This window comes from Gouania willdenowi, chromosome 21 (genome assembly GCF_900634775.1).
Source record: "Gouania willdenowi chromosome 21, fGouWil2.1, whole genome shotgun sequence".
Lineage (NCBI taxonomy): Eukaryota > Metazoa > Chordata > Actinopteri > Blenniiformes > Gobiesocidae > Gouania > Gouania willdenowi.
The window spans coordinates 5,753,408-5,774,318 of record NC_041064.1 but is presented as its reverse complement, the minus strand read 5'-3'; the positions used below and the strand labels follow the sequence as shown (position 1 = coordinate 5,774,318).

Sequence of the window (20,911 nt, the reverse complement as noted above, 5' to 3'; positions counted from 1 at the left end):
AAATTCTTACAAAATGACTTAATATTTTCCTTTATTAAACAGAAATTGATCACAAAATCTAGGAAATTTAGAGTGAAGATCCTGTTTTCACTGATTGTGAAAAAGCGTTTTAAATAAATTAAAATCATTGACCTCAGATCAAATAAGATTCAACATTAGTCATCAACAGACCGTATGAGAAAAACTCGCCCATTTATCATTAACCAATGGATTACATATGTTTTAACCTAATAAATAACAATATTCTATAATTTAATAAAATAAAAATATCCTAAAAAAATCCAATGAAAACAAATGATGTATCGGAGTGCTTCTATCAGAGATTTTTCAAAATAAACTCATCTACAAAATGTACTTAATTGGAAAAGCATTTTAAACAAATCTTGGATCAAATAAGCTTTAATATTAAGGTTTTAACTTGTCTTTAATTAAGAGATTATCAGATATCTTGAAGGATCTCTAAGGATTTTTACACTTTTGAAGATTAATTGAAGTAAAATTAGGTGGAGAGAAAAAAATCATCCATCTTTCCATTCAGTCATTCCTTCATCCATTTATCAATCCATCCTTCATCCCTATAAATCTGCTCCAACCAAAACACGGTTGCACTGTTCACCCCCAATGAGGCTGCAGCTAGAATCTAAAAATATCTTTCAGTTCCTCCTCCTCGCACATGTTCAGATTTGAATCTATCTAGGATTTATACCTCTGCTGATACCTCTGCCAACCAGAAAAGATTCACTGCTCCTACAGTTCCACAAAAATGTCCACGAGAAGAAAAAAAAAACACACACACACAATTGTGAATAGTATGGGTTTGTGAAGCATTGTTGGAAATTTGTGAATGAAGACTGTTACATGCAGGCATGCTTGCATTTTACTCTTTAGATATTTACCAAATAATTTTCCTGGTATCAAACGTAATGGTTTGGGTTGCTGGTCCATCATTCTCTTAGATTATCAAGTTGAATAAACAAGTTTTGATTTAATTTGAACGCAAGTAACTGAAAAACAACAAAACATAACAAATGAGAATAGTAAAAACAACAATAATCATAGTAAAAACAACAATAATTGTAGTAGAAACAACAATAATCATAGTAAAAACAACAATAATCATTGTAAAAACAACAATAATCATAGTAAAAACAACAATAATTGTAGTATAAACAACAATAATCATAGTAAAAACAACAATAATCATAGTAAAAACAACAATAATCATCGTAGAAACAACAATAATCATAGTAAAAACAACAATAATTGTAGTATAAACAACAATAATCATAGTAAAAACAACAATAATCATCGTAGAAACAACAATAATCATAGTAAAAACAACAATAATCGTAGTATAAACAACAATAGTCATAGTAAAAACAACAATAATCTTGTAGTATAAACAACAATAGTCATAGTAAAAACAACAATAATATGACCCTAACATGTTCGAAAATGAGTAGGATGACGCAAAAGCTTATTAAAACCTACCCAGTCAGTCTCATCCACGTATTTATTTACACATTATCCTCCAAGAGATACAAAATATACAGAGTAGATCAACAGACACATTAATAATTTATGAAATAATTTGAAAATATATAGAGTAAATAACAAATACATTAATAATTTATAAAACAACTGATTGTTAAAGCCCTTCTCCCTCCTTCTACCTCATGAACACCATGTGTTTTTACCGCTTTTTAAATATACAGCTTTACCATTCAGTGCTTTCAAGGTTTTCTTTTAAAAAATTCATCTCTATTTAATAAAAATATATAAATAAATTAAGTTGATTACCTGTTTTGATTAAAGTTCTTACAGCTTGCTCACTGACAAAGGCTTGAATTCCATCTCACATTTTTTTAAACAACTGACCTCCAATCCTCATTCTGTGCCACTTGTTTCAAAGCAATATACAATATATGAGAACAGTTTCACTGGCCACACCCAGGCTTGATTACCACTATTATTGTTTATTTATTTTATTTATTGGTTTATTTAACAGGGACAGTGTACATTAATATACATGTAGAAAATGTACCTGATTTAGCAAGAAGGCTATTGTCAGAATGTCCAAATATCATCCTAAAATAATACAAATTAAAGGACATATACAAATATAAAATATACAGTGAAAAATGTAGCTACATAATAACATATCACACTTCCATATTACATATTATTGAAAAAATAAAGAGAGAATCATCAGACATTAAAAGACAAGTTCTCAAAAAAATAAATAAATAAATAAAAAAAGTCACCAAGAGGCACATGTAGTCAGTTGAATCAAGAAACCACTTAAATAAAACGTGTCAGACACACTGGAGTAGGTTACAAGATCTCAAAACGAAACAGGATTCAAAGAAGTTAAAGAAACAGTGGTGATTGAAATCTACCAGTCTGGCAAAGATTACAAAACCATTTCCAAGGCTTTGGGACTCCAGCGAACCACTTTTAGAGCCATTATCCACAAATGGAAAAAACTGGGAGAACCTTCAAGAGTGCAATAACAACTTATCCAGGTGGTTTCAAATGATCCCAGAATGACATCCCAAAGAATAGTTAGTGCCTTAAAGCTCAAGCGCTCTTGGGTTGTGCAGCAAGACAACGAACCAAAACATACCAGCAAATCCTTCTCTGAAGGGCTCAGTAGAGCTGAATTCAGCATCCAATGTGAACATTTTTAAATCTAAGTTAAAGGCACTCTTTTTCTCTACTGCGTATGATCGAAAGGGAGATTTTTGGTCATGTTGTTGATATAAAGTGTTTGTTGATGATTTTAAATGTTTTTACTGATGATTTTAAATGTTTTGTTACTGACTTTAATGTTATTATTGATTTTAAGCTGTTTTCTGTTGCACTTTTTGATCATGTAAAGCACATTGAGTTGCCATGTGTATGAAATGTGCTATACAAATACATTTGCCTTGCCTTGCCTTTGCCTCAAATAAAACCAAATGAAGTTTTTAAAGTGGTCAGGCCAAAGTCCGGTATTCTATCCATTGGAGATGCTGAAATGTGACCGTAAACAGGCAGTTCTCAATACTTAAAAAATAATATCATTCTAAAACCTTTCTGCAAAGAAGAGTGGGCTAAAATTCATTGACAGTAGCTGAGTTTCCATTACAGATTTTTGCAAAATAAAACTGATATTTCTGAATGTCAACACTTTGTCAATAATATAATTGCGTTTTGAACTTGTTTCCATTGAACATTGTTTTGGGCAGGAGCCTCGCAACTCCCGTGAAATCTCATCCGAAGGGGCTTCGATGGACGCTCCAAACCTCCTTAAAGCAGAACTAAGTAACTTAGCGCTTCCCCTAAAGGTCCATTTTGGTTTTATCACCGTCGTAAAAACTCCCCACCCCCGCCACCTGCCCCACCCCACAGCTACATATGCACCTTTGCTTTCCCGAGACGGTAGCAACCGATCACTGAAAAATACAACAGTGATACTCTGAAACACTCACACACTCTGAAAATCAATGGATGGATGGATGGATGGAAGATAGATAGATGGATGAATATTTGTGTGTGTGCTGCCTGATGGAGCGCTGGGTTGCGAGTGTGTGTGAGTGCTTGTTGCTGCGACAACAGTGTGTGACAGCTCAGCAGCAACACACAGCAATATATAAGTTTGAGAAAAGTGGATTTGTAGATGACGTGTGCAGCCACGGGGCTGGTGATAATCTAGCATTAGTTTGTATTGGGCTGCCGTAAAGTAGTAGTAGTAGTAGTTTCCACTGTCAGAGGCAGGGAAAGTTGCAAGTGCGGTTTTCTGACCAGACACAGCAGGGGGGGATGAAAGACCCCTCAATCACCCCATAAACACTTGTATTACCCTCACAGGGACTACAAGAAAGATTTGTTAAAGTGAAAAAGTTACTTAGTTCTGCTTTAAAACACTCCACATTCCTTTGTTGTTTCAAGTTTAACGTGGCAGCATTAATTTTAAAGTTTAATGCTAAGAAATGTCAAGGTCTTCTCTTCTGACCACACGTCACGTTTTCTCAGAACGTGACGTCCCTGGTCACATGACCACTTCTCTCTGTGACATGTATTTGCGGAAAAAGTGTTGCCTTTGCCTTTCAATATCAAAACGCCTGAAATACCGTAAAAACTTTTGAGCGATATTTGAGTTTTTTTTTTTTTTTTTTTTTTTAACAAGTTTTTCTTGCACTATTTAGATTTTGCACATTTCCAAGGATAATGGAAACGCAGCTAATGATACACAAGCTGACCTATAGAGGAAACTTCATAAAATGTGTTCAGCTGTAAACTGTCGTGATCCCATACAGTTGTTCTTTACATCATTTATAGTCGTTTATAAACATCGGCTTCTTTTTTTGCACTCAGGGTGAAATAATGGACACCACCACTCAGCTTTACAGAAGAAATAAAGAGGGAATCGTGGATAAATACACACTTATTTATGTGCACATGTTACAAATGCACAGACATAGTTCCCACTCTGTTGCGTAAATGACAAACAAACACTGCTGGCCTCCTTGTTCTTTGATAGGAGGGTTAATAGCTGGCCTTGGTGTCCGAGCCTTCTCCTGATGTCAGTGTGTGGGCTTGTTAATGACTGCCTTAGCATATTCACTTTGGCCTCTTGACATTCAGCGACATGTAAAGACTTATATTGCCTTTAAATGCACAAACCCACACAACAAAGCTCTTCTCTCAGCTTTCTGTGATTAGGGCAAACGTTTGAGGCTCTAGTGACGCACTAAAAAAATCTTTTAATGCATCCACCTGTCAAACATTAAGGCGTCTCATTCTCAGGTCATGTCATCTCCACTACCCGTAAAAGAAATCATTAAAGCGCTTATCGCTGTGTTTATCTTTCTTCTTTTTAATAATTGATGTCTTTTCTTTCGGGAGGAATAATATATTTAAGGAGACTAAGCCGGTGGCTGTGAAGGGCAGATAGAGTTCATTGGGAAAATAAAGAAACACATGGGTTAACTTTAGTTAGCTTTAGTTAGCTTGCACAGCTGCGCGATGACTTCAGAAACCTAAAGTTTTTCTAAGACTAGACACCCCTATATGTCTTTTTTTTTTCATAACCATCTTTATTACAAATTTTTGGCATCCAAATAACAAAGTTTTCCATATTTGGTACAATAATTACGAGCATTACAAAGAAAACAACAGGTTCAGGACCAAAATGGAAGAAAACTGATAATAATAACAGTAGCAATGATAATAATAGAAGGAATAATAGCAAAAAATAGCATTAAACAAATAGTCAAGCAAAACAAAGCAATAGGTATTGAACACCCATAACAATACAAAATGGGTCACACAAAACTAGAATGTATGCATACATATATATTATACTCATAGATACAGTATATGCACTTATACACAAGAATCAAATGTACTAAATGTACTAAATAAATTGATTATAAATACATAAAATGCACAGAATAATATTAAACATACAGCACATTGGTATTTAAAATAGTCTAAAAGGGGAGACATTGATGGATCTAAAAAAGAAAAAAAAGTAAGAAAAAACCCACAATGCAACACTCTGAAACTGCAAAGACGTAACAAGATAACATAAAATCAAAATCAAAACCATTGTCAGTTACTTATCTGTGTTCTGTGTAGCGGGGGGTGATATCATCAGCAGAGAGGCCCAGACAGTATTCTCCCAGGCCACTTCCACCAGCTCCAGCTCCTCTGGGGGGGATTCCAAGGTGATCCCTGGCCTGTAGTGAGATATACTCCCTGTGGTGTGAGCTAGGTCAGCCCTGGGGTGTCCTCCCAGCAGAAATGCTGAGCACACCTCCCGAGAGAGGGCGACCACGAGGAACCCTTCACCTCACAGCTGGCTGCTCTCGACTGGCTAAGGAGCCAGCTGTGTGCCAACAAGCACATGTATCTGTAAAGGTAATGCTGTAATAAAAAACAATAATCTATGTAGACATGCAACTAATGCAACATTTCTACTGGGAAATCACGGCTTCCATAACTGATTTTTTCACGTCTATGTGAACAGTACAATTTACATTTTTTTCTAATCCGACCCAGGCCACTTTCATATGTGGATATAAATCAGATATGTATCTGATATTTTGCAATGTCTGAACAGCCAGTTCGCATTTTATCTGACCTTTATCATTTTGACCCTCATTAAAATGCGATAGCGTCATAATTCTGCGTCCCAGACGGAGCGGCAGGGGAGGGGGAAACCCTGGTGGGGGACCATTACGTGTTCTGTTGTTTGTCTGCCATTCTCCTACACCGGACAAGCCCCCAATTGTTACGTTCCTAATGGTGAGTTAGTAAAAAAGTAGACAGTGGAAGGAGAGCGAGGGCTTAAAATTAATACATATTTATTATTTTATACATATCAGTGCTACACACACGCCAAGACCAGATGCCTCCATCTACGGAGTATCTCAGGAACTCTTTTTACGCATGTGGGTCACTTCAGGGTCGCATTTTGTTCATTCTCCAAACTGATAGAAGATGCATTTAGGGGTCTATTCTCCCATGCACGAAAGTTGTTTTTGACGGCGCGCTATTCTCCCCCTGTACTTAAGTCAGTCGCTGCGCGCCTTCATCCCAGCTGAAATGTGGGTGTTCGCATTCAAATCTGTCCTTGCGCGTATTCTCCCGTCTGCTTAAGTTATTTTCCTCTTACGCGCTTCTGAACCTCGTAAGTGCAGCGCCCCGATAAGGTGAAACATTATATTGCACTAGAAGTTTGTGCTTAGTTACATTTTAAAAGTGTACATGTACTTCATAATATGCATACCCAGTTTTTATTATCATCCTTGCTTGTTTGCATGCCACATCTGGATTTATCCAATTTAGATGTGAAGCCTACAGTTGGGCTTTTACCCTGTGTGCATCTCAGAGTCTTTCCATGCTTGTTGAGTATAATTTCATCATCAGCATCCTCTTATCTTCTTCTCACATCATTTCTCTCCCTTTAAAATCCTGCCTTTGTGGCCGGACCTGTGCAGGCAACCTTGAAGAACAAGAAAGCGTTAGTCTTAGACAGCAGGTAAATGATAATGGCTGATCTCGAAACCCTCGTGAAACTTAATGTTGCATCACTGTGTTGTCTGAAAGTTTGAGAGTGGATTTGGGATTTGAGGGAAAAAGTTCTCATTACTTTTTTTTTGTGATTCACAGAACATGATGTCAATGATGTTTCTGAATTTATCAAACTTTTTGAATATTTTTGTTATTTTGTTTGTTTCTTCGTTGATTTTTCAAATAAATTGTGTGTCATACTCATTTTAGTTCAGGGGCCAAATACTGAGCAGTTTAATCTTAAGTGGGCCACCGATTTTATGTTGGGAAATAAGTCATTTTAATATGTGTGTGCCTTAGTTTGCACTTCTACTTATACATAAAATACAAAATATGTAAAAAAAAAAAAAAAAAAAAAAACGACCGTATCCGTGATAAATATCAGTCTAAACAGGATCTGCACTTTAAATTTCCTAGATTTTGAGACCAATTTCTATTACATTAGGGGAAATATTACGTCATAATTTGAGGAATTGAAGAAATGTGTAAGAATTTTGCATTTTTCAACTCTTTAAGATTAAAAATGTCCGCAATCATGCAATATGCTGTAAGCACCAGGAAAACTGTGAGCTCCAGAAAATATTGGCGAGTTTAATTTACACAATGATTCATGTTTTCGTTGTCATTTTTTCTTTCTCCTGCTGGCCAAATTGGATGCTCCATAGGGCCAGATTTGGCCCCCCGGCCATGAGTTTGACACATGTGGTCAAAAACAATCAGTCATTAACAAGACATTTAGTGCAAAGATAAAAAATGAAGGGAAAACGTTTTTGTAAGAGAACGTCTACCATAAAAACACATGAAAAGCAGGTTTTCTTTCTTCTTCTTTACTTTAATGCAGATCTTTTAATCTCATGGTTTATTTGTGATCCATTGCTAATTCTTTGTCTCTGCTGAAACGCTTTTCTTTAAACGTTAAAGCCTGAAACAAGCTGATGTATTCAGAAATAAAACTTGTTTTTCTCCACACTATGAATAAACTTTGCTGTGGTTCTCAATACTCAAAAAACCTTATAAAAAACTGTTCGTTCTGATATACTCGACAACCAGGATTATTCACATTTCACTCCATGCTGTATTTGTAAGTCCGATGTATCCTTATTACTTCCTTTCTTTCTCTCTTCTTTCAGGGAGCTCTGGTCACGGCGTGTGCAGACGACACACTACACCTGTGGAATCTGCGTCAGAGGCGACCAGCTGTCCTCCATTCACTCAAATTCAACAGAGAGAGGTGTGTGTTCCTCCTTATTTAGAATGTTGTGTTCACAGAAGCAGCAAAGACGGCAAATTTGAGTCCAATTCAGTATTCACTGAGCTCCTGCGTGGTGACTATTTGTTGTCTGACATTTTGGAGGATCTAATAGGGCAGGGAGCTCATTATAAACACAAATGTTTACAGAGTCAACAAAACACTTCATAAAATGAAACCCGATTCCTTTGCAAGCTTGTAGTAGACATTTTTAGATTTTCCACATCCTCTCAAAGTCTCGGATCTTGAACTTGTAAACACTTAATTCTGAATGCAGATGTAATTCTGAATTAAACTTACATCCAAATTAGGTGGTTGGTTTATTCCGATATTAATTCTGAATTAAATAATTCCTTTATCTTGTAAACATTTAATTCCGTTTTAAGTTATTTCCGGTTGTTCTGTGCATGCTCGGTCAGTTGTGATGACGCGCGGTGACGACATAATCCAAGATGGCCGCCCGGACGGACTAGAACCGAGACTTTTTATTAAAGAAGAGCCTTTGAACACATGGATATAATGAAAAGAGTGGATGGCCAGAAGTACAAACATGCGGACATTCATACAGACTTAACACACACACACACCCGGACATCGACAAACGAAAACAGGCTTCATCAGACGGGTGATACTAAAAGCCGGACAAATGTGTCCTCGTACTGCTGCACAGGCTGTAATATCTCTAAGTTTATCATTGTACCTGTTGTTAAAGCTTTTATCTTTAACAGGGAGATAATATTTATTCCTGGTTATTGTTTTACGGCGTTTTACTGGGCTTTATTTACCAACGATTAGTTACTATATCTACCTTCTCCTTCTCAGCGGACCAAAGTGAAACCGTATGTTATTGTTGAGCTGCTGCTTCAAAACTAAAATTAAAATAAAAGTGAAAACAGTTCTCATGTGGACTTCTATGTTGTAGCAACAAAATAAAAGGTTTGTTATGTGTTTTTTCCAAATAGACGTGATACCTCACTTTCACTCGCTGTCCAATCAGAGCCCTTCCCAACCCCCAGAAGTAAAGCGCAATTGAATAAATGCGGATAACCTTGTTTCCCATGTAAAACCTCAATTGAGAATTGAAGCATGACACTTTAATTCTGAATAATTTAATTTAGAATAACTAATTCCGAATTTAAAAACATCATGTAACCGTGGCCATTTGGAACACGGGCGGGCATATTCTCAGATAATAATTACTACCAGGTGAAGACGACGAGCACAGGTGGATTCAATGACTCCTGATTACTGAGTGTGTGGCTGTGTGCGAAATTGCACACGGCAATTATACGTGAAAGTGAAAACTAAGGCACAATAATATTGAAATTGCTTCTATTTTGTAATCAAGCATTTCCTATGTGTTGTTTCTGCTCCAGTAATGTTTTCAGATTATTTCTTCTAAAACATGGAACGACAATCTAGAATTCACGGATGAAACTTTTTAGTGAAAAGCTTATTTAAGATGAAGGCAGAGATATTGTGGAAGTCTTTCCGGTTTTCTTTCTGTTCTGATTCAGACTCACAGCAGTGAGCGACAACTCATTGCGTCACTAAAACCCTGTGGGAAGGCTTCGTCTGCCAGGAGTGAATAAGGCTTAAAAGAATAACCTTTATCTGCTTCTGTGATTCCTGGCACAATGTCAGCGCTGATAAGGAGTAATTATACACACGTTATGTGGAGGCAAAGCTATTTGAAGATGCCATCATTCGTACAAATTAACACCTGCACACATGATCCTAAAGACTATTGATCACCGTCTTTGAATGTACCATAGCATGATCATTTATAGTATGGGTAAGAAATGATTTCTCTCTCCTACACAGCCTTGTCCTCAAACGCACATATAGAAAACGGCAACATTCAGTCACAGCTAGTGATCTAGACCAGCGATTCTCAACTGGTGGGTCGGGACCCAAAAGTGTGTCGCAGACTTGTACAGCTGGTCAAAGATGAACAAATAGTTAATGTCTCTCATATTGAACTTGTCTTTTATTTCAAAAGAACTTTTTCTTTTGACAAGCATGCTGTATAATACATGTTGCAAGGAAAAATATATGGATTTATGTTTTAGAAAATATTATATGTATGTATGTGTATGTTTTCAACAGCTATTTTTTGAAAAACTAAATTTAATTGGTTGAATTCTAAAAAAAAAAAAAAAAAAAAAAATGGGTTGTGATTTAATGACCGTGGAAAAATATGGGTCCCAGGGTTAGACCAGATGAGAACCCCTGATCTAGACTACTGATTACACCTTTATAAAGTTAGATTACAGATTACTTGGTTCTAAAAGTAATTAATTTATTTTACAAGATACTTTACCAATTATTTTCGAAAGCTGCCGACAACACTCCCAACCGCCTCGACATAAAAATAATGACCGGTTTTGCCAAAACTCACTTTATTGGAAACAGTAACGTCAACAATGTTTCTCCTAACTAACTATTACCTAAAAAAAATTACATGTTTTTATAGAAAATAAAATAAAGAGACTTGCTTGACTTCACTTCACATCAATACTTGACATAAAAATTACATAAATAGTCACTCGCACTGATTTAGATTACAACTTTCATCTGATTACTGGTTTAGAAGTAGTAACACGTTAGATTACTCCATACAGCAGTCATATTAGTGCAGTACCTTTTAAGCCCGTGACCCCCAAAATAAAGGTTCCAGAGACCTGGGACCCCCACTGTACCTGAAGGTGGTTGAACAGACATGAACCACCGCCATAGTATATAGTCATGTTAAAGATGTTTTAATCAGAAATATAATGGGTTAAAAGTGACCAAAAATGGTGGAAAAGGTGGTGAAGTTGGATTTTAAAAAGTACAGAAATTGGCTAAAAGTTGCCAATTAGAGTGGCCTAAATCAAATATAAAAAGGAAGAATTAGTTTAACCTGGCAAATGATGGGCATGACAAATGGTGAATGTGGTTAAATTGGCAAAAATAAGCAAAAGTTAAAAGTGACAATATTGGGTCAACATATGTGACATTTAGTGGGAAAAGTAGTGGAAAGTGTTTATAAGTGATAAGTGGAAAAAATGTGCAGAAAAGGCATTTAAATTTGACGATGTGGCAGAAATGGGAGTAATGTAGCAAAAATGCATTAAAAGGAGCAAAAATATGGCGAAAGAGTGATGAAAATAGGTTGAAATATGGCAAGTTTGGTGTAGTTACAGAGAAAGGGTAGAAAATAATCAGAAATGGGCTCAAATTGTTCAAAATATTCTTAGTTTCTTGAAGGCATCTGGCCATCCGCTCCCAGCGTCTCACGACCCCAAACGGGGTCCTGACCCCAAGGTTGAGAACACCTGTAATAGTATAACACGTTACTAAGTAACTAAGTTACAGGCATCTATGGTCGCAGCATATTATATCTGTTCTCTACATTTTTGTGTATCCCTTCTTGATTCTGATAAAGAAAAAGACCTTGAATTTCACTTTTTGTTTATTTATTTATTTATTTATTTATTTATTTATTTATTTATTTATTTATTTATTTATTTATTTATTTATTTATTTACTTATTTATTTACTTATTTATTTATTTATTTATTAATTAGTATCCTTTTCTGAACATGACTAAAACATGAACTGACCTTAGATTTATACTGTCTGTTGTTTTTTGGAAGGAGAGCTAAATTGAATTTGAGTGTGATTTAAATGGTTACGTGTTTGTTCACCCAATAGAGGTAGCGTAAGTTATTCATATTCATACAGCTAAAAATAACTCATGACATTGCTTGACGTACCTTTAAAATCCTATGGCCTATAGAGAGTGTGTGTGCCCACACAAACAGAGGTACGGTAAATGTTTGAGTAACACTTTACCTCAGAGGTGTTTTAAGTCTCTCCCAGAGGCTGTGATAGCCAGGTAGGAGGCTGGGTAGGAGGCAGCAGCAGCAGCGCTCGCTCTCAGCAGCAGCAGCAGCGCTGAAGTGAATCATGTTCCAAGACTAAAGTAGAAAAGGGGGGCATTGTGAGTCATCCATCAGAGGCCAAACAGCGGTTCTACATTTATCTCCATGTCTCAGCACTCTGACAATTAGCGCCCTGACGTGGCTACGGAATCTCACCAGCACTAGCTAGCAAACTAATGTCTGGAAACAGTGGAGACAATTGTTTTGCAATAACTGTCAGACGCCAGCCGACGCCTGCCACTCCTGCTCCACGAGCGTGCAGGCTTTCAGAATCCAAAGAGACAATGCAACATGACATGTTGAATGCTTTGTCGTAGTCAAACCAATCATCTGAATCACTGCAATCATCTGTAATTTAAGTCAAAGTAATAGCGAGAATGTTTGGCTTGTATGAAACAGCCATGGAGGACCAACATGCGCTCGCGTTTCAAGTCTTGCCGAGGCAGATGGCGAGGTCACAGGAACCCACCACGATGTCACAACGCAATTAATCTCTGCATCTGTTTCCTTCATTAGGATTCTTTGCTTTTCCGCTGGCTTCAAAACGAAAGCCACATCTTGTTTACTCAAATCAATAAACACGATGCTCTATAAGTGGGATTTAAACTCAAGCTACATCTCCCCAAATTCCCCAAAGTTGTATCGTACTTACTTTTTTTTTAGTTTCTAAAAATATCCTTGTGTTTTCTGTTTATTGACGGCATTAAAGCAAACACAGTCATAAGTTGAAGGCTTTTCTCTAAAAATCCCATTTTTATCTAAATAAATAATGTTTCTCGGCCACGTCTTATGTCAATTGGAGCAAACAGATTAAAGCAAATGATCAAAGTGCATTCAGGACACGAGCGAGCAAAGGCCAGTTTGTGCTCATCATCAAACAATAAATAAAGCTGTACCAATAGGAAGCATGGGGACAAGTTTGGCTACATGAAATCTGAAAAAAGTTAGGGGATCATTTCTAAAGATATGGACTAGAGTTAATCTTCACCATCTAAATATTCTCCAAAACAATCTATTATTATTACTTTTAACTAGTGCTGGGACTTTATCGCGTTAATTGCAATGAATTAATTACAGAAAAAAAAAAATTTGCACGAGTTTCCGGTATACCCATAATACTGATGCACAGATCACAACACAAAGAACAGGAGAGCCCAAGGTTCGTGCGTCGTGGGTGTTAATTTTAGTTAAGAAAAAAAAAGCCCAGATGTATGAAAAAAATGTGTAATAAAGAGTTTGCAGATCAACGGAGCTCTTCTAACCTCAGCTAGCACCTCATTGCTAAACATGTAGCATCTAGCACCTCAATGCTAAACATGTAGCAGCTAGCACGCACAATGGTCCCAGTCCGAGCATGTAATCGTATAATGAAAAGCCAGCTTTCAGTGTAAACAATTTCTGATCATAAAAATAATTTATGTCAGTGAGAGAATAAACTATGCCAATAATGAGTGATTGAATAAATGTAATTCATTTAATTACATAATAAACATACCAGCTATAGTAAGTGAAAATTATAGTCATAGTCGAAAATGTATATTCTTTGGCTTAAAAAAAAAGTAAATATAAATGATTGTGCTATACACTATCATCTCACTAGTTTTTCCCTTGTGTAAATAATAAATAATTCAATAAACGTTGACAGCGGAATACATCGTGCCACCTTCACCTCAGGCATATCATGTAAACACAAACATAGTATTCAGATTTTTGTGGTTTTTGTGTTCAGGTTTAAAATGCCAGGAGTTTGAGCATACTTTTATCGCTCATATGTATTTTTAAATGCTTCAAACACTGTTCCGTCCTCAAGCCTCTAAAAGCCTTATTGAATTGCCAGCGAACTCATTTGTCTATCTAATAATCCCACAGCGTGCTGGGTGGCTGAGGGGCTGAAGCCCATTGATACCCCCATCTGAACAAGCTAATCGACATGGGCGGGTGTGTCTTACTGTGTGCTCAGCTTAATTCCCCCTGTTAAGGGTCTTATGATGATAATACTGGTGCCAGTGGTGGAACAATGATGGCTTCTGAATCCCAGCAACACTTGATGTTAAGAAAAAAAAAGGGTGTAATTGATGGACCAAAAGGAATAGACAATCATTTTAACAATGGAGAACTAGTAGCTTTAAGATTGCATGGCTGGTGCTCTTAATGTGAAAAGCTAAAGATAGGTTGATAAAATAAAATAAAGTTATTGTTCATTATGTGCTGCAATTGACTGTATCTATAATAAAAAAAAAGGTGAAGCCGGCATTTCCTTGTTTTTTTTTTTTTTTAAGAAAGATGAGTTTGTCACACAGGAAGTTGTACCCATAACCAGGAAGTAAAAGCCCAGGAAACATTTGTAAGACCTGGGTTGTGTTCGAAATGTCATACTAACGTACTACTCATACTAAGTCTGACCCTAAATTAGTACTGCATGTAGTGTGTTCACATTAGATAGTATGAAAAGATTGAGTACGCGAGAAAAAAAATGAATGTATACTATATAGTGACATTTTTAAAGCAGGCATTCTCAACTGGTCTCACCCTGGGACCCACATTTTCCCGCGGCCATTAAATCCCATCCATTAAACCCACTTTTTTTAGAATTCAACCAACCAGATTTAGTTTTTCAAAAATAACTGTTGAAAACACACATAAATAATCTTTTTAAAAACATAAACTATATATTTTCCAGTGCAACATGCATTTCACAGCATGCCTGTCAAAATAAAAAAAATTTTTTCAAAATAAAAGACCAACATGAGAGACATTGAGTATTTATTTATTTTTGACCAGCTGTACGTGACCCACCCAGTAGAGGTCCACAACCTACTTATGGGTCCCGACCCAGCAGTTGAGAATCACTGTTCTAAAAGTATGCACGTTGGGCACACTAGTCAGTCATACTCAACCATGATGCATTAGGAGTGGAATGTAAAATCATCCTGGGACTGAGCTAAAAATCAAACATCCTCTTTTCAAAATAAAAGCATAATCTTCTTGTCTTCCAATAGTTGTTTGTAAATAGGGCTCTTGTTTTTTAAGATAATAATAGCACAATAATCAAATTTTCTACCCCTGGTGTCATCCTTGGGACAGTAATTTAACTATTTCTCTCATATTGCTGCATTTCCGCCACTAAAACAAGACCAAGTATTGAGTCAGTAACAGTTTTAGGGGAAAACTGGTCAATTCTGGTGCACTGAAACTACAGTTTGTCATTGTTAAACACCTTTGTGACTGACTGCTGTGTTTGCTTTTGTTCTTCAGGATCACATTTTGCCACCTGCCCTTTCAGAGTAAATGGCTGTACGTGGGGACGGAGCGTGGAAACACACACATCGTCAACATCGAGTCCTTTATTTTGTCAGGCTACGTCATCATGTGGAACAAGGCCATAGAATTGTAAGTATTTAATGCTGTCGTAACCTACTGAATTGTACGTATATAGAGTTCTGAATCCATTGTTGGGTCTTTGTCACCTACATTTTCAACCCTGTCATCATGTTTTTGACAAATTAAATTGTGGTTAGAGGTTTTATCTTACAGCAAAAGGAACAAGGACATATTTAGAAAAAAATGTATAAATAGTCAAAAAAGGTATATATAGTTAGAAAAAGGCCTATATAGAAGAAAAAAAGGCATGAATATTAAAGAAAAAAGGGTATAAATGGTCAGAAAAAAGAGGTATCTACTCAGATGAAAGCATATATAGTCAGAAAAAAGGAATATAAAGTCATAATCAGAAAAAAGGCATGTATAGTCACGAAAAGGCACAGTCACAGAAATAGCATAAATATTCAGAATAAGGTATAAATAGCCAGAAAAAGGCATATACAGTATAGCCAAAAAAAGGCACAAATAGTCACAAAAAACAGCATAAATAGTCAGAAAAAAAAGCATGTCTTGACAGCAAAAAGGTACAAATAGTGAAAAAAAACAAAAAACGACATAATACACAATAAACAATATTATTCAAATCTAAATATGAACATTCAAAAAAGTACAAGCAGCGCTGGGCTGTGTGTGATAAATGTACGTGTATGTGTGTGTGCGTGTGCGCGTGCTGTGATGAACTGTCAACCTGTCACAGCTCGATCATACATTTGCACAATACCACCAGGGATTGACTCCAAACACTGCTGAAAGTCACTGCGGGTGTGGAAGATGGATGTGCTGTAACTTAGCGGTTAGCATGTCCTACGTTATATAACACCTCACATCTGCCTGGGATCAATCAACTAAGGCCTTTATGAGATCATTGACACGTGTCTTTGTTGATTCTATGTTGCAGCGTGACGACTAAAACACTCATCATGTGTTCACACACACACACACGCACACACATGCTGCTTGGGTTGCGTTGGATGCACATGTTGCTCTTGGTTTCACCCACCTACGCACCTCTACGGTTGGCGTTACCCCGACAAAGCCTGGCTGTGTCAGTCATAAGCCAGTCTTCTACCAGGCCATCTTGTTTGGTGGTGACAGCTCAAAGTGTCGTGAGTTGTGTTAACACTGATGTGAACGTGTGGGAGGATTCACTGCCAATCATTACTAGAGTGTCAGAGGTTTAGGTGGAGGTCTGCTCTTCAAACACATATTTCTGCTTGGATTTTAATGTGACTGTAATGGACCCTTTATCTCAGGGGTGTCAAACTCATTCTAGTTCAGGAGCCAAATACGGAGCAATTTGATCTCAACTGGGCCACAGATTTTATGCGGAGAAACAAGTAAACATTATTGTGCCCTAGTTGGCACTTCTACGTTTACATAAAATACAAAATACGTAAGAAACTGACAATACCCAAGCAATAAGTGACAGATATCGGTCCCAACAGGATAATCACTTTAAATCTCGAAGGTTTTGTGAACAAATTCTATTTAATCAAGGGAAATATTTTGTAATAATTTGAGGAAAATTGAAAGATTTTGTAAAAATTGAGTTTTTTTTCAACAGGTTAACATTAAAAATGACTGCAATCATGCGATATAAGCACCAGGAAAACTGTCAGTCCCCAAATATTGTTGAGTTTAATTTACGCGATTCATGTTTTGTCTATAATTTTTTACGTTCTCAAGTGGGCCGAATTGGATGCTCCAAAGAGCCGGATTTGGCCCCCAGGCCATGAGTTTGACACATCTGACCTATCTCCAGAGGTGAAAGTAACAGATTACATTAAGTACTCACGTTACTGTCATTAAGTTGTTTTTATGGGTACTTTTTTTAGTATATTTCTAAATCACTAATTTTAATTCTACTTAAGTACATTTTCAAAGAAGTGAAGTCATTTCTTACATTTCTACACACTGAGTAAATTATTATTTTTTTTGTTTTAAAATGATCAACAGACATTGTGAAACTACAAAGAAATGAAATAACCAGACAACAATTAAATATATTACATCATAGCTGACCAATCAGATTAAACGTAATGTACGGCACCAAAACAGCATTAAATGTTGGTTATTTTCTCAGTTTTGGAGGTCATTTTTTCAACATTTTTATTTTTTTAATTGAATGGCGAGATTTATTACCAAAAATAAACGTGGGGGGAAAGTAACTAGTAACGTTTACTTTGAGTACTATTTCATTTAGCAACTTCTCTTTTTGTACTTGAGTATTTTAAGTAGAAATAACAGTACTTCTTTTTGAGTTCGATATATCAGTACTCTTTACAACTCTGCCTATGTTGATGATTCCCATTCTTTTTTGGGTCGTGACCCCATTTCGATATCACAAACGTCTAGCAACCCCAAATATTTATTTTTTTAATTCTTTCTAGAATTAGTTTTTTTTTATCATGTTTGCTGTACTGTGTTAAAGATAAGGAGTAGCCAAGATTAGTGAGAAATTGTGCCAGCACTGCATTTAATTTGAACAAAATTTATCTTTTAAGAAAATGAAAGTGTTGAATGCAGTTGTTTAAAATTGTTTTTTTTTTTTTAATTAATGTAATAATAATTCAATCAAATGTAACTTTATTTATATAGCACTAATTACAACAAAAGCATCTCGTGGCACTCAATTTCTATGAGAAAGAATATATATAGATTAATAAATAATAATATATAGATTTCATTAATAATTGGTATTTTTGAACCCTCTTATTATCCTTAGGGTCAATTTGACTCCATTCAATGTTTATCATTCAAAAAATAATAGTTGAGTTTATTTTTGATGGGTCTGATTGATTAGCAGAATATGATCATGATTATATTTTTTCAATGAGCTGAACGCATATTGTAAGCAATGGTGTTATTCTGGGGTCAATTTGACCCTAAGCTGTTTTAACTGTGTAAAACGTGTGTGACCTTACATCCCCATTGACCTGATGGTGGCGCTGCAGGACAAATCATATCATCACCACAACCAATAGGGTTCATACTCTATAGTCATTAATGTTGTCAGAAAATTTGAGAAGATTTGGATGAAAAACTATTCAAGACAAATTCATTCTAAATTAAAAGGCTTCATCATCAAGGTGTTAGTTCTGTATTCAACAAATAAACAAAGTGTCTGAGACAAAAACTTGGTCAACAATTTTCTGAAAATCATTGTGTTAGTAATATTTGAGCATAATAAGAGGGTTAAATTTCTCTTTTTATTCAGTAATACATTTTTTGGTCAATTCCTAGACGTTTCAGGTGACCCCATTTTAATTCCAGGCGACTCCACAAATGGTCATGACCCCAAAGTTGAAAAACACTGACCTTTATTAATTTGAAACACCCTAATGAAGATAGATTTTGGAACAGTAAGCACTCAGACTTTGGGAAACAGAGTTCATGAAAACCAAAACAAAGCAAAACCAGAGAATTTCTGTATTTTGTTTGTGGAACTTTCACTTAAAGCTTGAAGGTGAATGAGTCAATGTCATATTGTTAAAAAAAAAAAAAAACAGAGAAAAAAGACATAATAAATCCTGGGATTTATATTCCACCAAAGAACATAGATGGAAGTTTTGGGGTCTTTTATTTTATACTTCCACAATAACCTTCCACTCTGGAATATTCCAACCTTTTTACTGGTGTCGTGTTGACATGAACACGCTTTCAAAATCAGAAAATGAATATTGAAATGAGAAGTAAACAATGAGATTGAAAAGGAAATGTGAAATTAGCAGCTCCTGTTTTCTCCTGATCAGTTTTACTCTGTTTATGCCTGGCATCATATCAGCCCTAATCAATATTGGCAAGTTTGATTATTTCAACAAACAAGTTTGCGGAAATGGAAAAAAAATAAAAAAATTAGCACTGACAGTGTTTGTTTCTCAAAACAAAGTGATTCTAAAATCCACATAAAAGCAAAAATTCTAACAATCTATGACAATTATGTTTCTCAAATATGGTGTTTATAGACTAATTTTTACATTTCACCCTTTTAACCTCTTGTACTGACTGTTTCTTGTGATTATTGTGAATATTCAGTAGTGTATCACATGACAGGAGGTTTATTACCTCTGCTGAAGAGGTGATATTGTGTTTATTTATCAGTTCCTTTGTTTTTCTGTTACATCAAAGGAACATAAGAGTTTTTGATAAAACCTTTAACCAAAGACAAACTGCTTAGACCAGTGGTGTCAAACTTATTTTAGTTTAAGGGCCAAATAAGGACCGGTTTGATCACACTAGGCCACAGGTTTTAGACTGGAAAATGAACAATTTCAACATTAATGTGCCCAGGTTTGCACTACCAGTTATAAATTAGACATAAATTATGAAAGGCATCAACACTATCTTAGCAATCAATTACAGATACTTAAATGTCCTTTGATTAATTTATTTTTGGGGAAGATTTTTGGTAATTTACACAATGATTCATTTTTACGCTGTCATTTTCACTTTCATCTGCTGGCCGAATCAGATGCTCTGAATGGCCGGATTTGGCCCCTGGGCCTTGTGTTTGACACAGGTGGCTTCGAACAGTGTTTCTCAAATGGGGGTACGTGTACCCCTAGGGATACACAATGGCACTACTCACCCCAGGCGTGAGATGACTGGAAATGATAAAAAAACTATATCAAGGAGGCACTAAGTCAGGGTTTTTCAACCTTGGGTTCGAGATCCCATGTGGGGTCGCCTGAAATTTCTGACAAGGCATTAATGCTGTCACTAGCATTAATCAGAGTTAAAGGGCCCATGTTACACTAAATCAACTTTTCTGTGCTTTAAACATTATAAAGTGCTATTAGGGCTTCATACACATGCTTAAAGTGTTTTTTCAATGATTCCATCAATCATTAGTTAGAGGGTGATTTGCTCCTTTCTTACGACAGGGTGAGCCCAAACACCTCGCTCCAGTTTGATGACGCGTTCTCACTTTGATGACGAATTTGACGATCTGGAGAAGCCACGCCTCCATGAAGCTCTCCCCACGCTCTGTCTCGTGTTTATAAAGCAGCATGAGCTCGGCTACAGAGTGGGTGGGAGGAGGGCGGGCCGTCCTCTGAAGCTACGTCACCGTGCGGGGAGGAGGAAGTCCGTGTCCCATCTATAGACACGCCCACCATGAATATGCAAAAAACAAAAATAATATGCAGAAGTAGGTCACAAATCAGCCTGTTTGTGGAGAGTTGCTCAGAAAGTGACTTTTCAGAGGCTTAAATTCTGGAAAACAGGCAAGTTTGGGAAAATAAACCTCAAATACTATGTTTTTTGGGTTTTTAGAACAAAAGGCATGACA

At 36.2% G+C, this 20,911-nt stretch overlaps 1 protein-coding gene across 11 annotated transcripts in view; it reads left to right on the top strand.

The window, feature by feature from the left end:
• Positions 1-20,911, top strand: part of LOC114454909 (syntaxin-binding protein 5-like) — a 170,799-nt gene that overhangs the window by 71,891 nt on the left and 77,997 nt on the right. For all 11 annotated transcript variants that reach the window (XM_028435824.1, XM_028435822.1, XM_028435820.1 and 8 more), the window contains exons 4-5: positions 8,193-8,293; positions 15,496-15,630. In XM_028435824.1, the coding sequence (XP_028291625.1) occupies positions 8,193-8,293; positions 15,496-15,630 (236 nt within the window). The remainder of the gene's footprint in view (positions 1-8,192; positions 8,294-15,495; positions 15,631-20,911) is intronic.